The sequence below is a fragment of the Ischnura elegans genome, chromosome 2 (genome assembly GCF_921293095.1).
Source record: "Ischnura elegans chromosome 2, ioIscEleg1.1, whole genome shotgun sequence".
Classification (NCBI taxonomy): Eukaryota; Metazoa; Arthropoda; class Insecta; order Odonata; family Coenagrionidae; genus Ischnura; species Ischnura elegans.
Genome location: NC_060247.1, coordinates 129,865,736 through 129,891,716, shown reverse-complemented (window position 1 = coordinate 129,891,716; position 25,981 = coordinate 129,865,736). Strand labels below are relative to the sequence as shown.

At 39.6% G+C, this 25,981-nt stretch overlaps 2 protein-coding genes across 2 annotated transcripts in view; both read right to left on the bottom strand.

The window, feature by feature from the left end:
* LOC124154635 (semaphorin-2A-like) overlaps positions 1–25,981 on the bottom strand; it is a 578,813-nt gene that overhangs the window by 147,443 nt on the left and 405,389 nt on the right. The gene's annotated exons all lie outside the window — the stretch shown is intronic.
* LOC124154634 lies at positions 2,605–7,458 on the bottom strand. The gene is made up of 2 exons (XM_046528476.1): positions 7,391–7,458; positions 2,605–5,413 (listed from the first exon to the last, which is right to left on the bottom strand). The coding sequence occupies exons 1-2, from the start codon at positions 7,391–7,393 to the stop codon at positions 2,699–2,701; spliced, it is 2,718 nt and encodes a 905-aa protein (XP_046384432.1). The 5' UTR covers positions 7,394–7,458; the 3' UTR covers positions 2,605–2,698.

The following is a 25,981-nucleotide window of genomic DNA, read 5'->3' as shown; positions in this document are numbered from 1 at the left end:
GATCAAAAATGGAATTATATGGGTATTTAATCGTAGACTCACAATTATAAAAATGAAATCCCAGAGTATTGGCATAAATAGAGCTCTAATTGACATACTTTGAATTAAGGAAGTATTACATACGGAGGAAATACTCTTAGAACTATAAACCCGTGCTCTTAATTATGCTGATGAAATATCTATTATCAAAGAAAAAATGGATCCATTACTTGATTTGATCCACCGTTTGCAGAGAAATTATAAGCGTAATTGCTACCTCAAGGTACAAAGAAGGCTTAACGTTATGCCTATATTATAAATAAGAATGAATTTATACCAAATTTCAAAACCAAAGCTTGATATTGCCTGATTTAGCTTTATAAATCAATAATATACACATAAGTCCAAAAATTATACACGTAATGGTCATTCATTGAAACGTCCAATTGAAATATCCTGCTAGCCCTAACTTTCACTATACTACCGCGAAAGAATGACCCAAAAATAATATTATGAATGACCAAGACGGAATATCGCTGCATTGGTACGCTTAAATCAATTGTAGTGTCCTGCAAAGAGAGTTCGAAAGAGAAAAGTTTAGAAAGAAACAACGATAAATAGCATGCGATTGTAACGACATTCGAAGGTAAAAAGGTGAGAGGAGGAGATTGTAAATCAAGAAAACCTGTAAAGGCTGTCCATAGAAGGGGAGGCGGAGATCACAGAACTAACAGAAGTGGTAAACATACACTCTAAGTTCCGATAAAAGAGGAAAAGAGGCGGGCAGGTCATGGTATTTGGAAGTGAGGAGAGTGCGCTTCACGTTGGTGAAGTAGGGCCGCAGTAAGGGACCGAGACGTACCTACGGCGGAAAATGTGTACGGAGTCGACGTATATAAGCATCGGGAGAGCGGGAAAAGAATTTGCGAGCGAATGGGGTTATGGCTACCGGTGATGCGGGAGGATCTTTCGGGGAAAAAAGTTTTCCTATTAAGCCGGGGGATGTTTAATAGGGATGGGGTGAGGAGTGGGACGGAACCGCGTGTGATAGCGAGTTTTCCTACCCGTAATAACCTTTGGATAACCATGAGAAATGAACCTTCGGGGCGCTTTCGTTACGTCCTATTTTGCTGAATGGAGCTTACTGCAGCTAAAGGAAATTTTCCAGCCATCGGACCGAACCCGTGCAACGAGGATATAAGGACGCGCACCCGCGGTGAAAAGTTAAAAAAAAATATGGCTCCACCCGCGGTCAGAAGCTGAATTACGACGTACCCTTAGCGGGGGACTTAGATATTAAATAATTACGCTAAGGTTCCTCAACTCCATTCTATCTTTTTATTACTTTCTCATCCCGGACGAAAAATATGTATTGGAATAAAAATCTAATTTTGGCCGTTGAATTTTGCTCCCCTAAATTATTTCGCGGTAGCGTAATAAAGCAAAATCAAGATTTTGGCAGAAAATGTTTGACCGAAGAACATTGTACAGTGTACACTACACTGCCTCAATATTCATGAGAAGAGAAAAAGCGGGCGTGACACATAAAAACTTGTATCATTATTACATACAAAATTATAACATCTGGCAAGGTGAAAACCTAATAGAGAATACGACACAGTAATTTATCTCGTTGGTTCTAATATATGATAGAATTATAAATTGTTCTACGTCAATAAATTTCAAATTTTTATTGTTAAATTGTTATGGCAAACAAAATGTAAAGAAAATCTTCAAATAAATAAAATGCATTTTTTTAGGGCGTCAACACTTGGAAAACCCGCCACAATATGAAATTAAGGCTGTATTAATTTTTAATCACATGCCGCATTAACATGGTTACTTATGATATTAAATTGGTTAATTCTGTTATTGAACTAAGTAACTGCGCTTCAAAATTACAAGGATCATCATCACCTACATTTAGTGAAAAACGTAATAGATCTTTAAGAGAAAATTGTCAACAACCAGAATGAAGTATAAGATAATGATGCAAGGTTTTTTAAGATTGTAGTCTTTGAATTCAGACAGAGGGCACTGCATCCGGTAAAAAATAATAAATTTACATGTACGCAGATACGCAACTATCGCATCCTAGGCCTACACTACGTAGAAGTGGAATATGTACCAGGTTACGCGTGTGAAAGGGGAGAGGGTGGTCAGGGAATAGAAAGGCGTTGTGGCGGAAATAAACCACATTTTCAGACAGTATAGTTTTAATACAAAATTGAAAGTTCAACACAATTATAACACAATAGGTGAGCCGAAGGACCAGCTCAAGTTAAAGTTCAACACAATTATAACACAATAGGTGAGCCGAAGGACCAGCTCAAGTTAAAGTTCCACACAATTATAACACAATAGGTGAGCCCGAAGGACCAGCAGTTGGCAGGCCGTTGCGACGTGTCCAGTGCCCGGCAACCGCAGAGAGAATACAGCAGGGCAGGTGCGAGGAGTTTCTCCGCCGGTGACGAACGAGAGAGAGAGAGAGCCAAGTCGCTCCGTCGATCCGGCCCGCACGAGACGAGAGGAAGTGGGGGAGGGCGAAGGCAGCGCCGCTCGGGTCGTAACTCAGACAAAACGAGAGCGTTTGGCGCAAAACCGAACATTCCGCCCCCCTTGAACACCTTGTTCAATAAAAAGAGAAAAAAGAAAACTCATAATACATAACACAAAAAATTATAAACCGTTCCTGTAAATGTACGTCAGTCAACAAATGTCAATCGTCAATTGGGAGGGGAAATACTCGGGTGGCAGGACGGGTAAGAGTGCCCTTGGGGGTACGCAGCTGCACCACTCTAACTATTCCATCATCACCTGGTATGGCTTTAGTTATGCGTGCCAAACACCACTGAAGAGGAGGAGTTTTCGGGGAGTGCACCGCAACTAAATCTCCCACCTTAAGATTTTGCCTGCGCCGAGTCCATTTTGACCTCTGCTGAAGAGTGTGGAGGTACTCTTGATGCCATCGGCGCCAGATGCGCTGTGAGAAGGCTTGAACAGTCTGCCATCTGCTGAGCCTATTGGTGGGTAGAGCGGCGAAATCGTCCTCTGGAATGGCTGTCATTGAGGTTCCGATGAGAAAGTGTCCCGGGGTCAGCGCCGATACATCAGCAGGATCCGTGGAAAGAGGTGTAAGAGGACGAGAATTCAGCATGGCTTCTACCTTGGTGACAAGCGTAATAAATTCCTGCCAAGTGAGAAGAGTTTGGCCAATGGAACGAATTAAGAGTGTTTTGGCGCTTTTAATGGCTCTTTCCCATAGCCCTCCTTGGTGGGGCGCGGCAGGGGGAATAAAATGGAAGTTGATGCAGTTTTCACTAGCGAATTGGGAAATGGCCTCTTGAGTTTCCGGTGATGAATAGAAGTTCTTTATTGTCCTTTTCAACTGCGTGGATGCACCAACGAAGTTTGTTCCGCAATCGGAGTATAGATCACTACAAAGTCCTCTCCTTGATACAAATCGGGTTAGTGCTGCAATGAAGGCGTCCGATGAGAGATCAGTGACTACTTCTAGATGAACAGCCTTGGTACACATGCAAATAAAAAGACACAAATAGACCTTTAATGGAACAGTTCTTCTTAGAGCATGGCTCCTAATAGTGAAGGGTCCAGCATAATCCATTCCGGTCTTCTGAAATGGTCTTATTGAGGAGCAAACGTTGAATATTGGTTGTTTCACTTCCGGTAGATCCTCGTCCAAAGGAGCGAATGGAGAACACGGCCAGTCTTCTGGCGGGAGAGAGAGCCAGCGAGGGCCAGACCACCACAAGGAATTCTTCTCGAAGAGAGGAGTGGGTAATCCACGAGAGGCACAATCAGCGGGGTTGTGTTGCGACGATACATGAAACCAACGTTCAGGAGGTACCCATTCTTGAATCTGGGCTACTCGATTTGCTACAAACACCTTAAGGCGATAGGGAGGGGTGCGGATCCATGAGAGAGCAATGGTTGAATCACACCAGGCAGTGACAGATTCCATTTTACAGTAATTGGACACCAAGTTTGAACTATAATGAATGAGTTTAGCCAGTAAATGCGCCCCACAAAGTTCCAATCGGGGTAGAGAGATACGTTTGAGAGGTGCGACACGGGATTTAGCCATGAGCAATGCTATCTTGGTGTTGTTGTCAGCAGAAGCACATCTTAAATAAATGACTGCGGCATATCCCAACTCAGATGCGTCGCAAAAACCAAGCAGTTGGACACTGCTTGTTCTTTCGATAAATAAAGATCGAGGTAGCGTAATTTCCTTTACTCTAGCAAGATTCTTCAAAATTTCTTCCCACCGGAAGGCAACATTAGAAGACAATGGATCATCCCATTGAAGACCAAGGGTCCATAAGTATTGTATGAATGACTTAGCTAAAAATACCACGGGAGCCAACCAACCGCAGGGGTCATATATTCTTGCGATAGCGGAGAGTACTGAGCGTTTAGTATGAGGTACATTGGATATTTTCACAGCATAAGAAAACTCATCGGATGTGGAATTCCATTGCAGACCCAATATATTATAAATAGGTTGCTCCGAATATTGGAAAGAGAGAGGAATTTCTCTATCATCTTCTGAGATGTGGGATATCAAAATATCCGAATTACTGCACCATTTTCTCAACTGGAAGCCACCTAATGAGAGGAGTTTTGTTAAATCATGTTGAAGTGTGAGGGCTTCTTGCACATTATCTGCACCAGCAATGATATCGTCAACAAACGTTTGAGACTTTAGGACACGAGCAGCTTGCGGAAACTGAGCACCTTCATCTTCAGCCAGTTGATGAAGAGTGCGGATGGCTAGAAACGGTGCGCTCGTCACTCCATAAGTGACTGTTGTCAATTTGAAAACTTTGAGAAGATCCGTAGGGGTTTCACGCCAATATATCAATTGGAAGTGCTGGTCATCAGGATGAATTTTAATTTGACGATACATCTGACGAATGTCACATGCAAATACAACTGAATGGCACCGAAATCGCAGAATAACTTCACAAAGATCATCTTGTAATTTGGGTCCTGACAATAAAATGTCATTAAGTGAGACATTCGTTGAGGTCTTTGAACTAGCATCAAATACAACCCGCAGGCTTGAATTTGGATCTTGATTTTTAAAAACTCCATGGTGCGGCAAAAAATAATGCTTAACTCTAGGGAAATTATCACAAGGTGTCATGTGACCTAGGGTGAGGTACTCCGACATAAACTTAATATACTTCTCTCTCAGGAGAGGTTGCGCTGACAGTCTCCTTTCCAGACCAAAAAATCTTCTTTTGGCACACAGCGCTGAGTCTCCAAGAGGAGGGTGAAGGTCCTTGAACGGCAGCCGAGTGATGTAACGACCAGTTTCATCTCTGGAATGCGTTGATTGGAAATGCTCTTCACATTGTCGGTCTTGAGGAGTAAGCGAAAAATGAGGTACTTCCTCAAGTTTCCAAAACTGTTGAATAGAAGTATTGAGATTAGCATCATGGGTTGAAATTAAAGCGACGGAAGGCTTGTGATTAATTTCAGACACTGGAGTAATTGGAGTTGAGCCCATTAAAACAAATTCGAAAATAGTACCAAGGGCCAGTGGATAATTTTCTCCAAGGAAACAGCGAATTCCCGTAAATACATGAGGGAAGAGGTCAGCTCCAATTAAAACATCAACAGGAGAGGGCACATCAAAGGTTGGGTCAGCCAAGACAAATGATTTCATCTTCTCTTTCACTTCAGGCGAAATAGTTGCGAGAGGCAAATTGGAAGTGATATTTTGTAAAATCATCATAGGATGTGAGTAAGCGAGCACTTTTCCACCGACAGATGATAAACTAAGAAAAGTTAATCCATTACATTTGACATGAGATTGTGATAGTCCATTAATCTCATTATTTACTCGTCGGCGTGTAACGTTCAAAACTTGAGCACAGCGTTCCGAGATGATACTGCATTGAGATGCTGAGTCTAAAATTCCTCTAACTACATGAGAGAAGCCACTTGGTGTAGTTAAACGAATCAAAGTTGTTGCCAATAAAATTGACGTATTAGGTTTTGACGACGATAGTCCAACAAAGTGTTTTTCTGTAGTTAATTCCGATTGTGATTTACCAGAAATTGATAGTGAGGGCAATTGCGCATTAGCTGCAGCGGTACCCGGGCGATTATTCAGCGATGAAGAGGAGTTCACGTCGAGGTGCAGGAGCGAATGATGCCTCTAAGCGCAACGGTTACATCTCCGAGATGAGTTGCATGACTTGACAGTGTGAGATGTTCCGAGACAATTATAACACCATTTCTTCTCCCCCACTATCACTTTCCTTTCTTGCGGCGATTTATCTTTAAAAGCAGAGCACGAATAAATGGCATGACTTGGGTCTCGACAGAATGCACAGAAGTTCCCCGTTGTAGTGGTAATCAGAGCCGTTTTATTAATTCTGATCTGAGGACCCTTTACTGTTCTCCTTCCATCAATTATTGCGTCTTCAAAATGGACGCATTCGGCTTCCAAAAAATTAATCAAGTCAGAGACGGCCGGAATTTCATGATTGACGCCTCGCGTATCTTCAAAACGCTTCCGAGTTTCGAAGTCCAATTTTCTTATGAGAATGGAAAGGAGCAAAATGTTTTCTTGAGTAATATCGTATTGGAACGCAGACAATGCTTGCGTATTTTCAAAGTACGTTGATAAAAAAGAACGAATGCTCGAAAGTGAGCCGTTCATTACCGGAGGCATGTCCAGAATCTTGCTTACATGAAGAGACACTAATTTCCGCACGTTGTGATAACGCTGATGCAACAAATCCCAAGCAATCTTATAATTTTCTCCGGTAATGGGCAATCCGGAAACTAATTGCAGAGCTTCACCGCGAAGAGAACTTAGCAAGTACTGGAACTTTTCTACTGAGGATAACACTTGATTCTTATGGATTGTTACGTCAAACGCGTTGTAGTAGTGCATCCATTTAATGGGTTCGCCCGAAAATTGCGGCAGCTCAAGCTTTGGCAATCGAACAGAGGATCGCGGGAGCGGATTTTCACCAAGAGTTCCGGCGAGGTAGTCTGGTTTAACGTTTGCCATCGGCAGCAATGCAGAAATAATGCAATTTGCGTCGACACAGAGATCTAACATTTCTTCGCGTAATTTCACCAAAAGTTCGTCATCTTGTAGCCCCGAGGGAGTCTCTGTATCGATGAAACGATTCACTAAATCATTGAATTCACTTATCGTATTAACAATCTCATTTTTCCAGCAAGTCAAACGCCTAATTTGGATGTCTGAAAGAAGGGACTCTTTCGATGAGGCTTCCGTTGAGAGCACGGAACCATGAACCTTTTCAAGCCTCTTCTTCAAGAGATTTGACTTTCGGGTAAAAGTTGCAAAATTCATTTTTAAGAGTATTCACACACACTAAGAAGATACAAAAAATATCCATACCATTTTCCCGTGGGCAGCCGCGAGGTAGAAAATAGGAGAGGAGAGGAGTAGGATAACGTACGCTCGTCAGTGTGCTCGTCAAATCCAACGATGAGTCAGGAGCACGTGTCGTCACCCGTCAGCGGAGTACAATTTGATTGTAGATGCAGCGAAACAAAAAACTTAAAAAATGAGCAGAAAAGAGCAACATTTAGCGATGATACTACTTGACTGTATCTTACAAGCACTGGGTACAATAAACTCATGCACTGATTGCGAATACAATGAATCCGGCCCGAAGGACCAAAATAAATGTGGCGGAAATAAACCACATTTTCAGACAGTATAGTTTTAATACAAAATTGAAAGTTCAACACAATTATAACACAATAGGTGAGCCGAAGGACCAGCTCAAGTTAAAGTTCAACACAATTATAACACAATAGGTGAGCCGAAGGACCAGCTCAAGTTAAAGTTCCACACAATTATAACACAATAGGTGAGCCCGAAGGACCAGCAGTTGGCAGGCCGTTGCGACGTGTCCAGTGCCCGGCAACCGCAGAGAGAATACAGCAGGGCAGGTGCGAGGAGTTTCTCCGCCGGTGACGAACGAGAGAGAGAGAGAGCCAAGTCGCTCCGTCGATCCGGCCCGCACGAGACGAGAGGAAGTGGGGGAGGGCGAAGGCAGCGCCGCTCGGGTCGTAACTCAGACAAAACGAGAGCGTTTGGCGCAAAACCGAACAGGCGTAAAGTGTTGGAAAGAAGAGGGAATGGAGGGGGAGGTCATTGGGATGCGACAGAAGGGTCGCCTCCTCGTCCCAGGGAAGAGTGAGGAAAACTTTTAACAAAGCTTGTCACCAGCGGCTAACAAATAGATTGGCTTGCCATTTTTATACCCCGTCCGGCAAGGCATTTCCTTGTTTCACTCGTAACGAGAAAAAAGAACCAACACCCTTGCCATTCGCGCGTAGCAGTGGAAAGTACTACTCCAAATTCAATGCCTAAATATTATTAATGGAAAGAGGAAATATTTGCATTTCAAATGCAAACCACCAGCATTTTATTTTCGTAAATGTTTGAACGTAGCTGAAAATAATTCAACGAAATGTCGCATATGATTCTTTCTCGTTGTAAGATAAGTCGATTATTGCGATGAATTCACATGTCGCGTGAATTTAATGTACTCGTATTTCGCTCGAAAAAATATTTAATATTCCCTAATAACAATGAAAACCGTTTACGATTCCTTATTCAACTGACTTAGTAACAATGTAAACATATAAGTAAAATATTGAAATGAAAAACGAATAATTATTGAAATAAAACATACTTATTAAAATGACTAAGCGTGTAGCCAACGGTTCTCAGGAACCAATGCTGATATTACTTCAGTCGAAAATCCTTACGATAATAGCAGTTGATTAAGCATATCGCAAATAGAAATCTCAGGATTGCAAGATACACCAAGACCTTTCGTGCCTTGCCGAAGATAACATCATAACCATTAGCAAATAAAGCATCCTAAAACTCTTTTTGATTTGAAATCAGTGATTTAATAATCCACAAGAGGCAAAATAAAATCTTTCCAGCGCATGCGTCTGACATGGAAAGAAATATTCTTAGTAAGTATGCACATCTGCCGTGTGACATCCTCTCCTGCTTATCTTGTAACAGACCTCACCCCTAGTTAAAGAAAACTAGAGTTAATAGAGTCTTTCCTCACTTTTTATAAAATTCAAATAATTAAATAACTAATCGACCCTTTGCTCCTCTCTACGACTCCTTTGAATCCCCTTAACATTTCGAAAGGCTCCCTCCTTGATCTCCTCAAATTGTTCTATAACGTACCACAAATTTCCTGGACCCCTTTTTGCCGAACAAAACAAGCGAATTCAAACCTCTTACTTAATTTTAGCCTCCCAACTTGAAAAAGAAATATACTCTACATATATATATATATATATAAAATATACTCCACCCCAACCATTCATAGATCCAAACCTCTTGTTGTGAGGCCATGAGAAAAATGCAATCAGTGTTAAGCTCATTCATGATTGAGCAGGACTCCGAAACCATGGTAGATGCTGAAAAGAAACTAATTTGAGGATATTTACTGAATATGTATCGCAATGGCGAAGATATATATATTTGTCTGCAGAACCAAATTTTTACTGGCAAAATACTTACCAAACGCAGTATCTTCCAGAGCCTTACAACCTTAGTTGAATTTTCTTTACTGCTTGAGGAATAACTCCCTTCAAAAGTGTTATAAGAACCGTGTCAGAAACTTATAAAATTAGTTAAATATTTTAGCAACACCATAATGAAAAAGAATTAACCTTGGATACCACCAGCATGACGCGTGATATTTATGCCACAACAAACGACCTTAAAGGAGACGCCATATGACGGAATCCTGCAACACCCCTTTAGAGAATAAGATATTCACTTCGGTGTCTTGAAGTATGGGAAGGAAATAAGAAAAAAGGATGGTTAGGTGAGGGTGATGAGATCTTAGAAATGGTTTAGAAGAGATATTAGAACATCTTAGCAGATATCCTCGAAAATCTGGGTATCAGATTTAGAATATAATTAAATCAGAACATTTATGGCAGTTAAACAGAGTTGTGTGAAAAAAGACCAAACTGGAATCTAAGCTTATTCTTACAGAACGTTTTATAGCAAGCGTACTTCAATGCGGGGAAAACAGTAATTCATACAGATCGAAATATCTCTTTTTCAGAGGAATTAATAAAATCATTATTATATATGGCATAACAAACAGTAGCAAGAAAATTTTTTTCTGATTGCAAGTAAGTAAAATTTTTAGTAAATACTCGTAAATAAAACCAAACTCGGTTCAAAAAACTTAAAAGCCATTATAATATCCCTCAGATCAAAATATGAAAAGCATCTGTGCAGTTCACTCAACACTTCCGACCACAGAGAGGAAATTCAATGCATCATGCAATGAATTAGCATATATCCTCATCCGTATGCACACAAGCAATAACTGTTTCTTTAAGCAAAATTTTTCATATTAGATGCTACGGTCACTACTGCCCTGAACTGCTTAAGATGCTACGGCATCTTAAGCAGTTCAGGGCACAAATCGTATGACGGTCATAAAGTAGGCTCTTAACGTAATACGATGTCTGTCATTCGCCATGAATTCGGTTGTGTTCACTTCTTCCTCGAGCTGAATAATTTCTCACTTCACCGTTCTTGAAGAAACAATTTTTTACAAAACTATAAGTAAAAATCAATTCAATCAGGTAATAAATTTCTTTTCGTTCCTGTATTAAAAGCGGAACAGCATATTTATCAATAGGGAAAAATGATTTTTCACAAAATTTGACTACCTGCCTAAGAATCACGTCAATTCACTCATAGGTGAATTCCCATTAGAACATCGATTCCTAACCCCACTGCAGATGAACTAGCAATAGCCCCTGGGCTTCGCCGCCCCAATGCGAGAGAACGGAGGGATGTTTGCATAAAACATTTAGGGAAAGATAAACAGGGAGCAGGACTCGTGGATGACGAAGTGTATGCTTGCGGAGTTCCGCGGTCACAGACGCCGAGTGAATAAATTATCGGAATACGTGAGGCGACTCTTGCATTTATGTGTTTCCTTGGACAGTATATAGGTGGCACATGGAACAGGCTAAGTTCTTGGTGATCAAAAAGACTGGACATTCCGCTAAGGAATTCGTGGGTTGGGAAGGTGATCGCTATGAGAGCACTGCAGGGGGCCTTGAGAAGAGTCCATAAGAAGCCGTAAAATGAAGAGTGGGGGTGAATCAGAAGCACGATACTCAACCAGACGCCAGCTTTAATAACCCACATATTAATGGAGTCCGCATCACATTGCACAATTTTAAGGTCAACAACAACCTTGACCAGTAACTTTTTTATCATCTCTTCCTAGATGCGAAATAATAACACACTTTGAAAATAGATGATATACAACACCAGAAAAAGCTATCGGGGCACACTGGGCGGCATTTGTTATTAGGCAATAATTTGAATTAGATAATAATAGTAGGCGCTGAGTTAAAGTAGAGTAAAAGATAGTTTTTATTACACACAATGCACTACAGTTAAGAGAATCTTAGGACATCCCTTCTACTACCAGGGAGACCTTCTTCCACGTAAAAGGAGATATTGATGGCTCATTTCAACTTTTAGTTGTCTAACAATCCTAAAGTTTTACCGCATAGGAAGCTAAAAATGAAATGGCAATAGTTGAGGAAAGTTAACTAGATTTACTCCGCTTGCGTTTCATATTAACAAAAGAAACATATATATTATGGCAGGATGTACGTTGCAGAGGTGTCACGGACAATATAGGATGATGACATAAAATGAATCAGCGAGAATGTCAGCACTGCCGAAGTGGACGGACATAAAATACGGCCCATCTAAGTAGAGAGGTCTTTCCAGTGATTTGAAAACGTATCCAATCAAATTTAAAACTCAATTCGGGTTAACATTCTGCAACCACCGTCCGCATTTCCCGGCATAGCGCCGGTCTCCATCGCCTCAACAATTGGCTGGATGTGATTCATCAGAGAGGAACAAAAACGTTGGTGTATCGTCTCCCTTGGCCCTTGATCAAACTGAGCACTCGCTTATTCTTCAAACGCTCCTAATATGATGGCGAAATGTGATTTCTCGTACCACTGAGCGACATATGACAGAGTACACGCAGTCGCAAAATAAACGCAGCAATCATTACAAATGCAAACAATAAGGCATCAGCACAAATGCAAAGAAGCACCGGCCCCAAATCCATCCAGCACGACTGGAAGCAATCCACACAAAAAGATAACACCGAGTACCGTTCACAAATCACGGCCAGCTGCGGGCATGTTCCCGGAAAATGCATTTCATCTGTCTATCCGCTACGCCACTCAAAATGAAAGGGAATAAATTGGTGTGTAGAGGAGAGAGCTGACGAGTAGAATCGCCGGACACAGAGAGTTGTGTTTAGAGCAATTTTAACCTCCAAAGCTCCTCTTTTCCTTATTTTCTATTCTGTAACCTCCATTTTTGTTCTAAAATGATTCAATCATGCATTGAATCGGTGTTTTTGGCTTTTCCATCCAAAGCGTAGTTTACATAAATGTTTAAAAATACGGTCCCTAGCAAAGGGATTCCAATAGTAATCATGCAGAGACATACATTGACACATGGGTTTGGAGAGTCAACCAATACGAAATTGATAAAGAAAGTTTACAAAAAGGCAGGCAATTTAGTCTCTCATTGCTCGCAATACAATATTTAAAATGGCTTCTATACCAGTGAAATTACGAAAATTCTATTGAGCCATTTTAATTAATGAAAAAGGAAACTTGCGCGTTGTCATGTCATTGCTGATCTTTTCCTCGAGGTAAAATGCATTCATAATATAAATTGATAATCGTAGTTTTCCGATGATTACTGGATCAAACATACGATAAATTATTCAGTTCCAGCAGAAAAATACCACTCAAGTTTATCTTTCACTTCAAATAACGTAGAAAATTATTTTTTCTACGAAAAGAATAGACCACAAAAAAAACTCCTCTTGTAGATGGAGTTTTTGAAGAATGCAATCGGATGAATAGCTCGCAAGGTATCACGCCAGGTTCATGAGAAAAAATTCCAGAATAGCTAACAATATTACACTATACCTGACAATTGCATCAAATCCTTCGTCGAAGAGCGTACACTGAAAGCCCTGCATGTATATCCCCTGATAAATCCCATTAAAAACGCAACCTATCGAATGAATCGCAGCGTATGCATGCGGATAAATGGTAGAGAAAGGAATAGCAGTTTTTATGGATACAGAAAAATATTAGCAGGGCCTATCCAACGGATGAAGATATCACTCTTCCAATTTATTTCAGAAAATCTGACCTATTAGTAAAGTAAGTGGATGTCTGCATTTACATGCTATTCCACTAGTTTTCCCAATAGGAATGTGGCGGGAGAAGTTTGCACGTTTTAGGTTAACTAGCAGGTGCGTTACATTGTGCGATAAAATATTCAGATGCGTACTGGTAAGATATACTCATACAGCAGATAGCAGTTTTCGATGGGAAAATGAACTTATCTTTGATCGCCTTTGTCGATGAAATCCAAACTCAGAACACGTTTATGCAGAAGAATCTTCATTTTAAAAAGCTTATTTCACCCGTCACTAATGAAAGTCAAACCTCCTTTGATTCCCACTCTACATAGCTTACTCTGAAACCAAATCACACAATTGCCTTTAGAATCACTGAAAGGATCAAAGCCTGAAGTATTCACGAACGTGAAGGGTGGGCATTAAGATCTAAAGGGAATAGTTAGGTAAAATGAGATACTTTCCAGAAAAATAGTCCCAAAAGCAGGAACAAAACTGTACTTAACTATATTCAAAGTTATTCAAAGGGACTTCTCTAGATTTATAATGCATAGGTAAACTGTTCAGTTAGATACAAATAGTTTTATGATGCTATAACATGGAAAATGATTAGATATCTCTCTTAAAGCTTTCCTTAATAACAACCTCAACGCCAAGAGAGATATTTTTTAATGATAATTGATATTCATCCCCACCATGAGGTTACGTCTAACGGTTCAATAAACGCTCATATCAGTATTGGACTAAATGAATAAAATAACAACTGAAAAAAAAACGATAAGAACCTTATCCAAGGCTGATTAAGAACCGTATCTCTGAGAATAAACGCCTAAAAAAATGTTTTCCGAAAGATTCGGTCAATAGTTTTCCCATATTATGATTGATAAGCAGGCGGTTTCAATTAAGGTCACGAAATCACATCATTAAATCTTTTATACCATTTATTTTCCCTCCGTCACGAAACTGGATTAAGCTGCTGAAAAAAAGTGATTTTCCCCAGATAAAGAAGAGAGGAGGAAGATATAAAAGAAATCACGGAAGCAAAAACGTATCTCCATGAAAATCTACAGATAGCCTCAACTCCGATAGTGAGGCAGAGGGCACGAACGGGCAGAATAGCAAAAGATTTGAATTTTCAGCCCGGAGAGGAGAGGAGTACAAGTGATATTTCATAGAAAGAGCGGCTTAATTAAATGCTTTTTTAAGATCAAAGAGGCTATTCGCAGGAAGCTAATATTAGACACCGAGAGGTAATCACACCAAAGTGACTCAGATCAATTGGTGTATTTGAAATCAAAAAGAAAGTACTAATAACGATAGGTTATTTTAATGGAATCTTAACCATAAAATAAGATTCCGGGGGGTAAGGGAGTGGTAGCACAGTGAGAAGAGAGATTAGCATCTGATCAAAGGATCTCGTGCTCTAACTCCGGACAACGCATTCGGAAACCCGCAAAAATAAATCCTCAAAGTGTAAGGTGGTGCAGGGAAAGTAATTACCGACATGAGCTGGCATTTAAAAAGGAGATCAACTCGCCAGTAAAGAACGAAAAATTTCATTGGTTTTAATTACCAGGAAAAAATATCAAATATTCATTCATGTGAAATATCGCAATTTGATTAAACTTCCTAGCAAAAAAATAAACTTTTCGTGACACTTTTCAAAATTATCATAAGAACCTACAGTATTTGAAATTGCCATGTCCTTCTACTAAATGTAAGTACTTATCAACCCGCCTACTCATAAAATCCCGATAAGTCGTCAAATTTGAGACATATAATTCCGATATCTATAAAATGTTATAGATTCTTTTTAATGACAAATTTCAGAGGGGATACACGTGTCCCAAAGCCATGCGTTGACTGTATATAGACCAAAGATTAATCTCATTTGGATAAAGATACGCCAGCTCAAATGGAGTATACCCACTATAATTCATCAAAAGTATTTTTGAGGGAGAAAAGTTGATCGTAAGATAACTTGAGATAACTTTCAGTAATGCAATGGATTATAGATTTTTAGTGACGAAGTCTCACCCTTCCAATGATTTCCTAAATATTTGCATCCCTTTGCTCACGAAGACAAGTTACTTAAATGGGTTCCGGAGGCTCACAGCGCGGGCGAACAAAGAATGCTTGTTTGACGATACGAACATAAGGAACCCTAGGATACTCATTTTTTTCAATAGAAGAAGTTTAGGAATAGGAGGAGAAAATAATGTTACCATAGCTTTCATCAATAGATTACATACAAGAAAAAAATACAGTGTTTTATTTTGTATTATTATTAATAGCATTATAAACATCCTATAATTTGAATCGACCAGACGCGATTCGATGGCTAGTTGAAGCCTACCTCCTTGCATACTTCTTCCATCGCGTGTCTATAGGTCATTATTCAGCCTAATAGTTACCCTTGAAGAGTGCCTATGCCTTCAACGAGGTAGATTCACAAATGCGCGATCGAAAAAAAAAACTCTTCGCACATGTTCGTAAAATGCTCTTGCCATGATAAGCGATATCCGTCAAGGTTTGACAGAAATAAAATTACTCAAAATATGAATAATTGATTTTTTTTATGGTTGTAAAATAAAACTTTTCTAAGCGATTTGATCCAACCAGAGCTTCATTATCCTTCAAAATGCGTAATGGCATACCATTCATTGCATTCTTCTGATTAAATTAAACAGCCAACTCAGAGAACACAGAGACAAGCCCAAGTTTCATTTGTGCCATAATTATTTAGGAATTAAGTCAGTGTCCCACGGTAACTTTTCCGTAAGTTTATTCAGCAGTGCGCATGTTAGGGAAATGTGCCAACTCCCGGCCACGCACCCAAGACCATACTCGCAATGTTTCTAGTAGATGTTGATCATTATAGCCAAAGTCGAAAGTATACCGTCAATCACAAAAATACTCCCCCCCTTAGCATGAATCGAAGGATTGGAAATAACCTCATTGGACTCAACACAGGTCTGCCCAGCAGACGTAGGAAGAGGACGGCGCCCACATTGAAATCCTGGTTTCCGTATCCATTCCATAACAGCTTCATGACTCCCACAGCTATAAGACTCCAGTTAACCCAGCCTCTTGAAGAACACACTCTCCCTCACACGTGTGAAAATAAAAAAATCTCCTCCTCACCCGAAAGGCATCATCAAATGTTTCCATTTGGCCTTATCCCGTCGAGGAATCCCTTACTCCTACCATTAGGCCACTCTTACTCTGTCTCCTAATCTCATGCGCTGGCCTAATACCAAGTCCATCCCTCATCCGAACATCACTTTTCCTACCCCTCCCAAATAGTATCCTCCACCCTCTTTCAGACTGACTGTCAGCGTCGCTATCATCGAAATCTCGCGAACTGCCTCTTGTACCCTCCAGTCTGCGTGCGAGCGGCCCTCGAGGAAAAGATGAAGATTGTAACTAATGTTGATGAGAGGGGAGGCCGCAAAGTGAAAAAAAAATTAGCGGTGAAAATTGAGTGGGGTACTGAGGAGAGAGAAAATAGGCCCAAATACGCCCTTCACTACCCCTAAGCATAGTTTTTGGGATGCAGTAATATTTTTTCAAAATCAAGAATATTTAACAAATACCACATTTCCTGGCAATAATGCATTTTAATATCGTGTCTACGCTTAAACAGTACGAACATAAACATTTAAACATGTAAAAAGTGGTATTGAGTCAAAAGATCATCATCACCAAAGACGGTTGGGATTAAGAAAGTGAGGGTATCTCAAATTTCATCGGTCTACCAGGCTCACAAAGAAATTCAATATATATTTCGGCAAGAAAGGTCAACATTACTTTAATAGCACTATCATCACCACATGTCATTCGTTTAACTTTCGCAAAACTATCTTCAAATACCCTATAAATATATTTTTAAAATCCAATTCAGCCAGCAACCTGAGAAGCATATCCTGATAGTCATCGCATAAATCTACATAGAGGGTGGAGAGGGTTTCAGCGCAAACTCCAAAAACACTCAACTTTCAAGACTTTTGCTCAACCCCTGAGTTCCCTCCATCATATTTTTCCATACCCGCGTGATGTAAAGACAGCCTTTCCTACACTAATCCTCTTTCTCTCCCACCATGGAAACAGGAGAGGGCAAGAGGAGGATGGAACTTCTCTCTATTTCTGCACTCTTGCGAAGAGGATCAATCCCACATTTTTCGTGGCCCAACAATTTCCACGCTCTTCGATCACTTAGCTCCATGAAATGTGTGCCGGATGAGGCTAAAAAAGAGATGTGAGGACGGAAAAAAAGAGAAAAACGCATGATATCGAAAGAGATAAGCTAAAGAAAACATCTCAAGCCGAGGATAGGGCTGGAACCACTCCATCCTGTCTTTCACTCAGCATTCACTTTTTCCCACCAATTAAGACTTAATATTATAGCATGATAAAATATAAACAAACTTCGGTAGTTTATAGAAAAAAAATAGTGAAAAAGGGGTGTACATACCTTTTAGGGATTTTCTAAGTAAGTACGGAAATTTTCAGATACGACGATTTACTGTAGATAGAAAATTTGACATAAGGGTGTACGCCGCGTGATGCAACAGAAGATTTTTGTATGCAAACCTAGTGATGGCTTATAATCATACTCAGCTGCAAAAGCTTCACGTAGTAGATGCCACAGAAGGACTTTAATTTTACACAAGAGTTCTATTTAAATAGAACTCTTGTGTAAATACGCTATGAACGTAACTTGTAGAAGGAAACTAGCTTTCTGCTGAAATAGACACTTTTTTCAATCCTGTTTCCTGCTTACAAAAAAGGTCTAACAAAGCGGTTACTAATATTCATCATAAGAGTACATCAATGCGTTTAATAAGCTATTTCACTGATTACATAAAATTTCTTGGAGCTTTATAAGACGTCACACTATACCTATGTAAATAAAATTTCCTCAGAATTTTCAAAATGATATTTGTCTCCTACTTGTCGGTACAAGGAAAATCAAAACTATATGCCTCAAAGAAAGGTGTACCATAATATGCAGATGGAGTGATCTTCCATGGCCATACTTTTGGGGAATAAGGGCAATCGATAATATTTCACGGGAAACCTTGCTTTTCTAATAGGTTAATGATCTTCCAACTTTTCTATAATGGATTGTAAATGAAATATCTTATTTAAATCCACATGTAGCAATACATGTATGTATGCACTTTCTTTTGTTTTACACGGAGACTTGTTGTTTGAAAAATTGCTTCTCGCGTCGTCCCCTTCTCAGCGTGAGCGTCCCAGGAAGAGAAAAAGAAATCGCCGAGGTGACCCGCTCGTCTGAGGCACTTGGGAGGGGGAAGAGTTTTTATCGACTCCGCCTCAGGAGTCCTCTTTGCATAGTCTTGAGAGCAACAAGTCTCCCTTTTAAAATAAAATTCTCTGCACTCCTAATGGAGGAGCGTGGAACGAATTGGCCCAGCAAAGGTTCCGCTTTTTCAGGAACTCAATTTAGCTTGGAGTATATGCTTGAGAATTTCCGATTCATTCATTTAAGGAAAAGCTAGGACTTGCCTCCGATTCCAAATACATAGTGAGTCCAACGAAAGGCTGAAATTGAAGGGATAGCAGAAAATTATTCGTGAAGTAGATTTAAAGAAACTATCAGTAGAAATGTAAAACTGGCAATATAGAGGAAAAAAATTTATGATGCGGATTCGTTTGCAACTGTGAACATTTTTTAATAAAGATTGTAAAAAGAGAGGGCTTTTAAAATTTATATGCCATTGGTCGGAAAGTAAAGCAAGGAGGATGCGATACGTCAGGAAGTTCATGCCACAAAATTTCGGTTACTCTTGGAATGAATCATCAAACCATTTTTAAGCACCTTTGCCAAGATCATGATGCTGAAATCGTATTAATTACTTTTACAACTTCAGTTTAACACTAGGAGGACGGGAGTTTCGCACTACCTAGAAGGACGGCTAGGGGTCATTTGACCCCTAAAATGTATTTTGGAATAAAACGCCTAATTTTTATCCAATATTCAGTTTAATCGTGTTAATTGTTGAATCAGTTCATTAAAAACACTATTTAACATTATTAAATATTATTTCCATCGCCAAAGTTAATAACAATTATTTTAAAGAATCATGAATTAAACCGTGTGTAGTAGTAGATTGCAAATCAAATAATGAGAATACATACACTCAATACAAAAGTTGCGTTACATGTTTAAACAATAGGGGTACTGGGTTTATAAAATTTGCATTAAAATTTTTAAAACTTATTACTTTGTTGTAAATCTCAGACAGACAGTATTTTTTCAGCGCTGTTTCCACAAAATATTTTTTTGCGCTGAATGCGTTCATTGGACGATTTATTCATCTAAATCTACACACTAACCCGCAAGCCGCTTAAAAGCGTGTGGCAGGGGTGTTAGGACACCAGCCATTTGTACATGAAAAGGAATTTGGAAAATGGAAAGGAAATTGGTGCAATGATTCAATTTGATGGTATTTGGCACCTTTTTCTTTTTTGTGCCCGTGGAGATATGGCTGTTGGATTTGGAGACGTGTAAATAAATTGATACATGCTATCCATCATATCTACTCCCGCTTTGTTTTTATTATGAAATAGGATGGTCTCTGGTATTCTTTTATTCGTTTCGGAAATAGTGTCGTCTGAGATCATGCTGCTGAGTGAAAGTACATTATTGTTCTAGTTCGCCTGATTCTACGTAAGAGTATGGCCTAAGGTATTTTTGAACACTCCGTTGAATGGATTACATGGCTATTTTAGGGGTCATGGATATTTGTGCATCACGCCTGTTTTTTCAGATCGTCCATGCAAGAGAAGTTTTCCATTGTTTATGACTTCCTGCCCGCTGGATGGATGGAAAATAATTGTTACAAGTTACATTTATTCCTGAATTCTTGTATGTTACGGTCACTTTAGTAACTATTTATTTCCCCAACGCTTGATTTGATGGCCAACCATCATCTTTAGCCACAATATGGAAATTCATTTAGGCTGTATTTTCATTTCACATCTGTCAAAACCCAGTACTCGATTCCAAATTTGTCTGGTTTATTTGGAATTTACCTCATAAAAGGACAGCTGCATTTTTTTTTGATAGAGCTGTGCATTCGCTATCATGCCAAAGTCGCCATCGGATTCACTATCTTGGACTTCGTCGCTTCCATCACACGCAGATGTTGATAAATTGCTCAGAATGTTCTTGAACTGATGTTTACGATTTACTTCCAGACTGATCTTCAATATTCCCTACAGCTATTTGAATTGCGACGATTCTCTTCTCTTGATATATTTCTCGACTTCTTACTTTCTTCCTCAACTCGCTACTGATATGCGTGCAAAACAATCTACAAACGAAAGCGCATTATGGTAGAATCTTCTCTAGTTGCATTGAAGGTATAGAGAGCTGGAGAGCATTAGAAATTCATACAAAAGGACAAAATTTTCAGAAGTAACCCTAATTGCCGTTCGAGAGGCAGGGACTCAACCGCCAACCGTATCCTGATTTGTATCTTCCAGGAACTTGCAGTAATGCTTCTTCTCCGACCTACGTGCGGATTCCAAGGGTAGGATTTACAGCAGAATTTTACAGTCCACCCAATTTCTCCGCTCTCTCAAAAACAGACAGGATTTTTCCACAGAGCGCAGCGTGCAGTCAACCCGCCCCAAACCCCGACGGGGTAAGGCGGCACTAATGCTGGACACACGGCAAAGGGGCTAGGTCAAGTGACAGTGCCGTAAGGCCAGAAAAATGAAAGTTATTCCTAAACCTGATGAGTCGATATTGAAAATAATGTCTCCAAGAGCTCTGAATCTTGGACGACGGAAAACAATTCTGGGGATACGTGACGATTTTCCGGCGTGGGTAATACAATAATCATATAACAATAAATAAAACAAAATTAAAATACCATAATTACATGAATTTACGCAAATCAAGGATTGAAAAGGTTTTATTTCCCTTTGCTGCCCAAAAAATATCGAAAGATTGTGCACAACAAGTCGCTATGCCTAGGTTTTTGAATACAGATAGGGGCCCTTGGGACGAAACTGGCATTGAACCGGGTACTTCCAGATTCAAAATGAAGCAAATCATCTACCACTCTAGCCTCTTGCTGATTATATGATATACATGGCACTAAAGTGCACACGGGCAAGAAAATAGCGCGAAAACCAGTTGTGGGTCAAATGACCCCTAGCCGTCCTTCTATAGGTATAACACGTCATAAAAATTTAAAACAAAACATTATTGTTAAATTTTCACTAAATTATCAAAATATAGACCAAAATTAACAAAGTCAAAAAGTTTCAAAATTTAAAAAAATATTTTAATAAGAGAAAAATAAATTTGAATTCTGAAAATGGGTCAAATGACCCCTGCCGTCCTTCTAGTGTTAAATTAATATTTGCACACATGGTATCTCGAGAAATCATTAAAATTTGACTAATTTCAATATTGGTTAAACATAAGTTAGCACATTGGAGATAAAAATTCAAAAGTAGTGCACTTGGAATAAAATAATCGGATAATAAATTACTTCTTGAGCCCGAAATTTAATACCATTTCGCATCAATTGGGCATTCTTTCAATTACTAACACTCCCCTGAAAGGTTTTATCGAAATTCGTCGACAACGATGGGGAAAACAATGACTCGGCGCACTAGAATGGCATGCGAAAGTATGCATCAATCCCTATCTTCCACCACGCTACTCTGCCTCCTCTATATCCTTCCTCTCCCCCTTGACGTCATCTAACACCTTTCCCTGTCTCACACGCACAATAGTACCACTCTGAGTGTAAAGAAATTGTCCTAAATAATTAAGTACCGCAAAGAAAATAACCTAATATTTGGGGTTAAAACGCTCAATCATCGTTAAGGAATAACAAAACAAAGGAGAAAGAGTATCGGGTTGGATCACGGTGGTTTTAGTGTTGTCTTCCTGCCTCGTGGGCTCAAGTTCAAATTCCGGATGTGGCTGAGAAATTTCAGAAACTACCCGATCCCTGCTTGAATGTTGTGTGGAGGACATTTTAAGCGCAACACACTGTCCGTCGAATGGGACGCTATGCCGTATTCCCCTTGGCGCCTCTCGTTAACCCTTAGACGCTTAAGGTGCCGATACATGGGGTTTCAGATTTCTCCAAGTGCCTCTATATCGACCAAATGCTTAACCCCATGTAAAAATGTTTGTTTATAATATTTGAATTAACTTAATTTTGTGCTTGAAGCTATAAACATGATCATCACTCCTGATAATATAAAATGTTTCTTCTATAGTAGTCGGTGTTCTATGCAAACAAAATAATTGTTTATATAGTTACTAGCTGACGTGGCGAACTTCACACCGGCTAATAATCAATGAACAATTTAATTACACCATTCCTAAATCAAGAGCGGCTGTAGTGATTTTAATAATTTTTAACTAATTATAATCAAATAAGAAAAAAATTCAATGAAACTACAAAAAAGTATTTCAATGGCTTTTCAGAAAGGCATTTCTTTATTAAATCTACATAGAGTAGACTGGGTCAGGAAAACGCAAATTTATTTCAATGAATATTCTCATTTTTACGTTTTAATTCAGGAAATTTTAGACATTGTGGTCCTGTGAAGCAGTTGATGAAGTCAAAATTTTACCAGTTCAGTTTTTGGCTTTTTTGTGTTTTTAATCGTAACAAACGTTCTTACCTTTAAGCATGTAGTTTGAATTTTCCCCGTTTTGGGGCAACTTTACGCAACGCTAGACCGATGGTTGATTGACTCTCTAAATCTTGTGAGAATATCCCCTAGGGAGCAGCATTAATATTTCATGACTTGTGGCGCGCTAGTTATCTCTCGGTTCGAAAAAAATGCTCTGTATAAATGTGCCAATGTCTACTCTACACATTCGGCTTTTTTCTCTTGAGTTAAGTACCTTCTGATAGGTAAACAGTAGTTTTTGTTTTGCTATCTATCGTAAGAACAAATAATGTGAATGACTTACTAACACGTAAATATCGGGCGCGGGATAAACCCGTAAAGGGCGGACCCAGGATCAAAACTAGGAAAGGGGAGGGCAAGCCATGGTTGCTAAATTTGTAGGTAAGATTTAAGCATGGAAAAGGTGAATAAAATCAACATTTTAAGGAAAATGTAGCAGCTTTTTATTAGTTTTTAAAATTATTTGCTTGAAAAAATATTATTTTCCTCATAGATATTTGCAGTTTTTGCTTCTAGGGGGGGCATCTACCCCCTCCTGCCCTTCGCTGGGTACGCTTATTTATGCTACACATATTTGACCATGAGAAAAACATTGGTATTACAGATTTAGACTACAAACACTCACCCTATGATTTGTTAGTCGCCATCGCTAGTACAACACTAATTGGAAATTGAAATCGTTTAAACATCTCGCTCTTAGGGAATATCTCGTTTGGGATCATGGAAATCCTCGGAATGAGAACTTCTTCTTTCTACAATACGAAATTTCTACGATTTTCCGTAGATTATGTGATCATTTCTCGGCCTTATGGCTAAGATCAAAGTGTGGTTTGTTACACACAAAGGAGAACCAAAGGGGGCTTCTTTCAGGGTTACAACCGCCGGGGCCGGGACCCATTACCACAACTGATACGCCCGCGCTCCCGGGGAGGAGTTTGGAAGGGAAGGAAAAAGGAAAGCAGCGCCGCCACGATAGGAGCCTTACGGCGCCTCTGGGGTAGGAATAGGGTTGGAAGGGAGGGACGGGGTTAACCTCGTTGCTATAGAAGCGACCAGGGCCCACTACTAACGAAACCTGGCTCAGCCATTAAAGTGGCAACGATTTTGGAGGTTGGTTATACAATCAAAACATTTTTGTACCAACGACTGGATCCTAAATTACAAATTTTAAGTCATCCACACCTTCGTTCTTAGCCGCCATATTTGCTCGCTCACTCAACCATTTGTGATTTTTGTGGTTATCAATCATGTTCAGAAACACTTATAAGGAGCTCTTTCAATTAAACTTAATTGCAACGATTCCGAGGAAATGAAATCATTCTACTCTATTCGTCGACAGGAACACGGCCATTACCGATAGTCAACAATTGCTCGGAAATTTGTTTACACACACGTTAGTGACGTGTTTGTTGACGACTCAATTCGAGTTGGGCTTAGCTCGAATTAAATACATTTAATATTTTTTTAAAAGATTTTAAATATTTTTTAACTATTAAGATGGTTTTAATATTGTCACGACGATCAGTGATTAACTTTGCAAAAACAAAATTAATCATCTAACTTTCAACGACTTCACAGCTTTTGCAGTGTGCAGTACTAACTCCAAAAAAAAGATAAAGACCCTAAGATAAAGATTAATGTTTTTGTGAGATTTTACGATTTTTAATGTTTATTGTGTTATCCGGGATGAGACGATTCCACAAAACTAAATATCAATGACATCGGTACAGCCATTCTCGAGATATGAATGGTGTTACTAACACGATTTTCGACTTTGTTTTATATGCATAAGATTTGCTTATAAAACACCTATCCTTTTCTGGAATCGGGCTTGATGTTTCTGTGAGTGAAAACGGAAATTAACCTGAGAGCGAAAGGCTTAAGATCAGGCTAATTTCGACGCCGGGTTCCTCTTCATACTTATTTGCATCATGGCGCAAATGACCTTAGCTGTCCGTCGCCTCCTGCAAATACCATAACATACCAGGAGAAAAAATTTCAGCTGCAGTCCAAAATTTAATGCCATCTCGCCACAAATGGGTATTTTTTTCAACACACCTGCCCCCACCCATATCGAATCTCCCTCCATGTCACCCCTAGAATCCAGTTCTTCAATGCGACGCCTCGCATCCGTTCCCACCACCCATTCCATCTTCTTTTCCGATATCCACTCGCCGGGACGCCAATCGGACACCTCCATGAGAGAGAATCGCATTCCTCCCCTGCACATATCGGATCTAGTCTATCTCCCCCGTCATTCTCTCTCCGACCCCATATCCTCCGCCACTAGCAGTAGGAGATTTCCTTTCGCTTTCCTGTCTTCCATGTGACAGACAAGTTGACCACATCCACGGCCCTTCTTTTACCTTTCCGACCCTCGCTCATGAATACCATTCACGGGATATTTCCATCTATTTACAAACTTCTCTCCTTCTCGCACATGTTCCATCAGGCGAAACGATCAAATTAGCTTAGCTTAGAAAGGATATTTAACTATGAAAATTAACATCATATTACACGCAAAGACTAAAAACGTTTCATACAGCATCCCTTCAGAATTTATGAAAAATTACTGAACGTGCCATTAATCGGGGTATACATAAACTATGAGAATTTTTTGTCATGCGATCACATTTGGGGGCAAAGTAACCATAAAAAAATGGCATCCCATTCTTCAAAAGTGGCTACGTAAGAGTGTGTTTATTGATGTTCATTTCATGGAGTAAATGCTTTGAGATAATAATTTTGATAATTTGTGAATGAATTGACTTGATATTTTTTGATAATTAGGGTGCTGTTATTACTAAAAGGGGGAGGAGTTGTTATGTATGTGCGCTAAGTGTTTATCGATATTCATTTGTTAATACATGAATAGCAGCCTGTCCAGCAGGAGTAAGTAGGGGCAGTGAGTAACGAACTTCCGGGCTCGCGGGAAGCTGCCCTGGCTCAAGTGTACTGTGTGAAGTTGGTAATAAATCATGTGCCATCTGATGACTTAAGTATCATTGAACCCACAG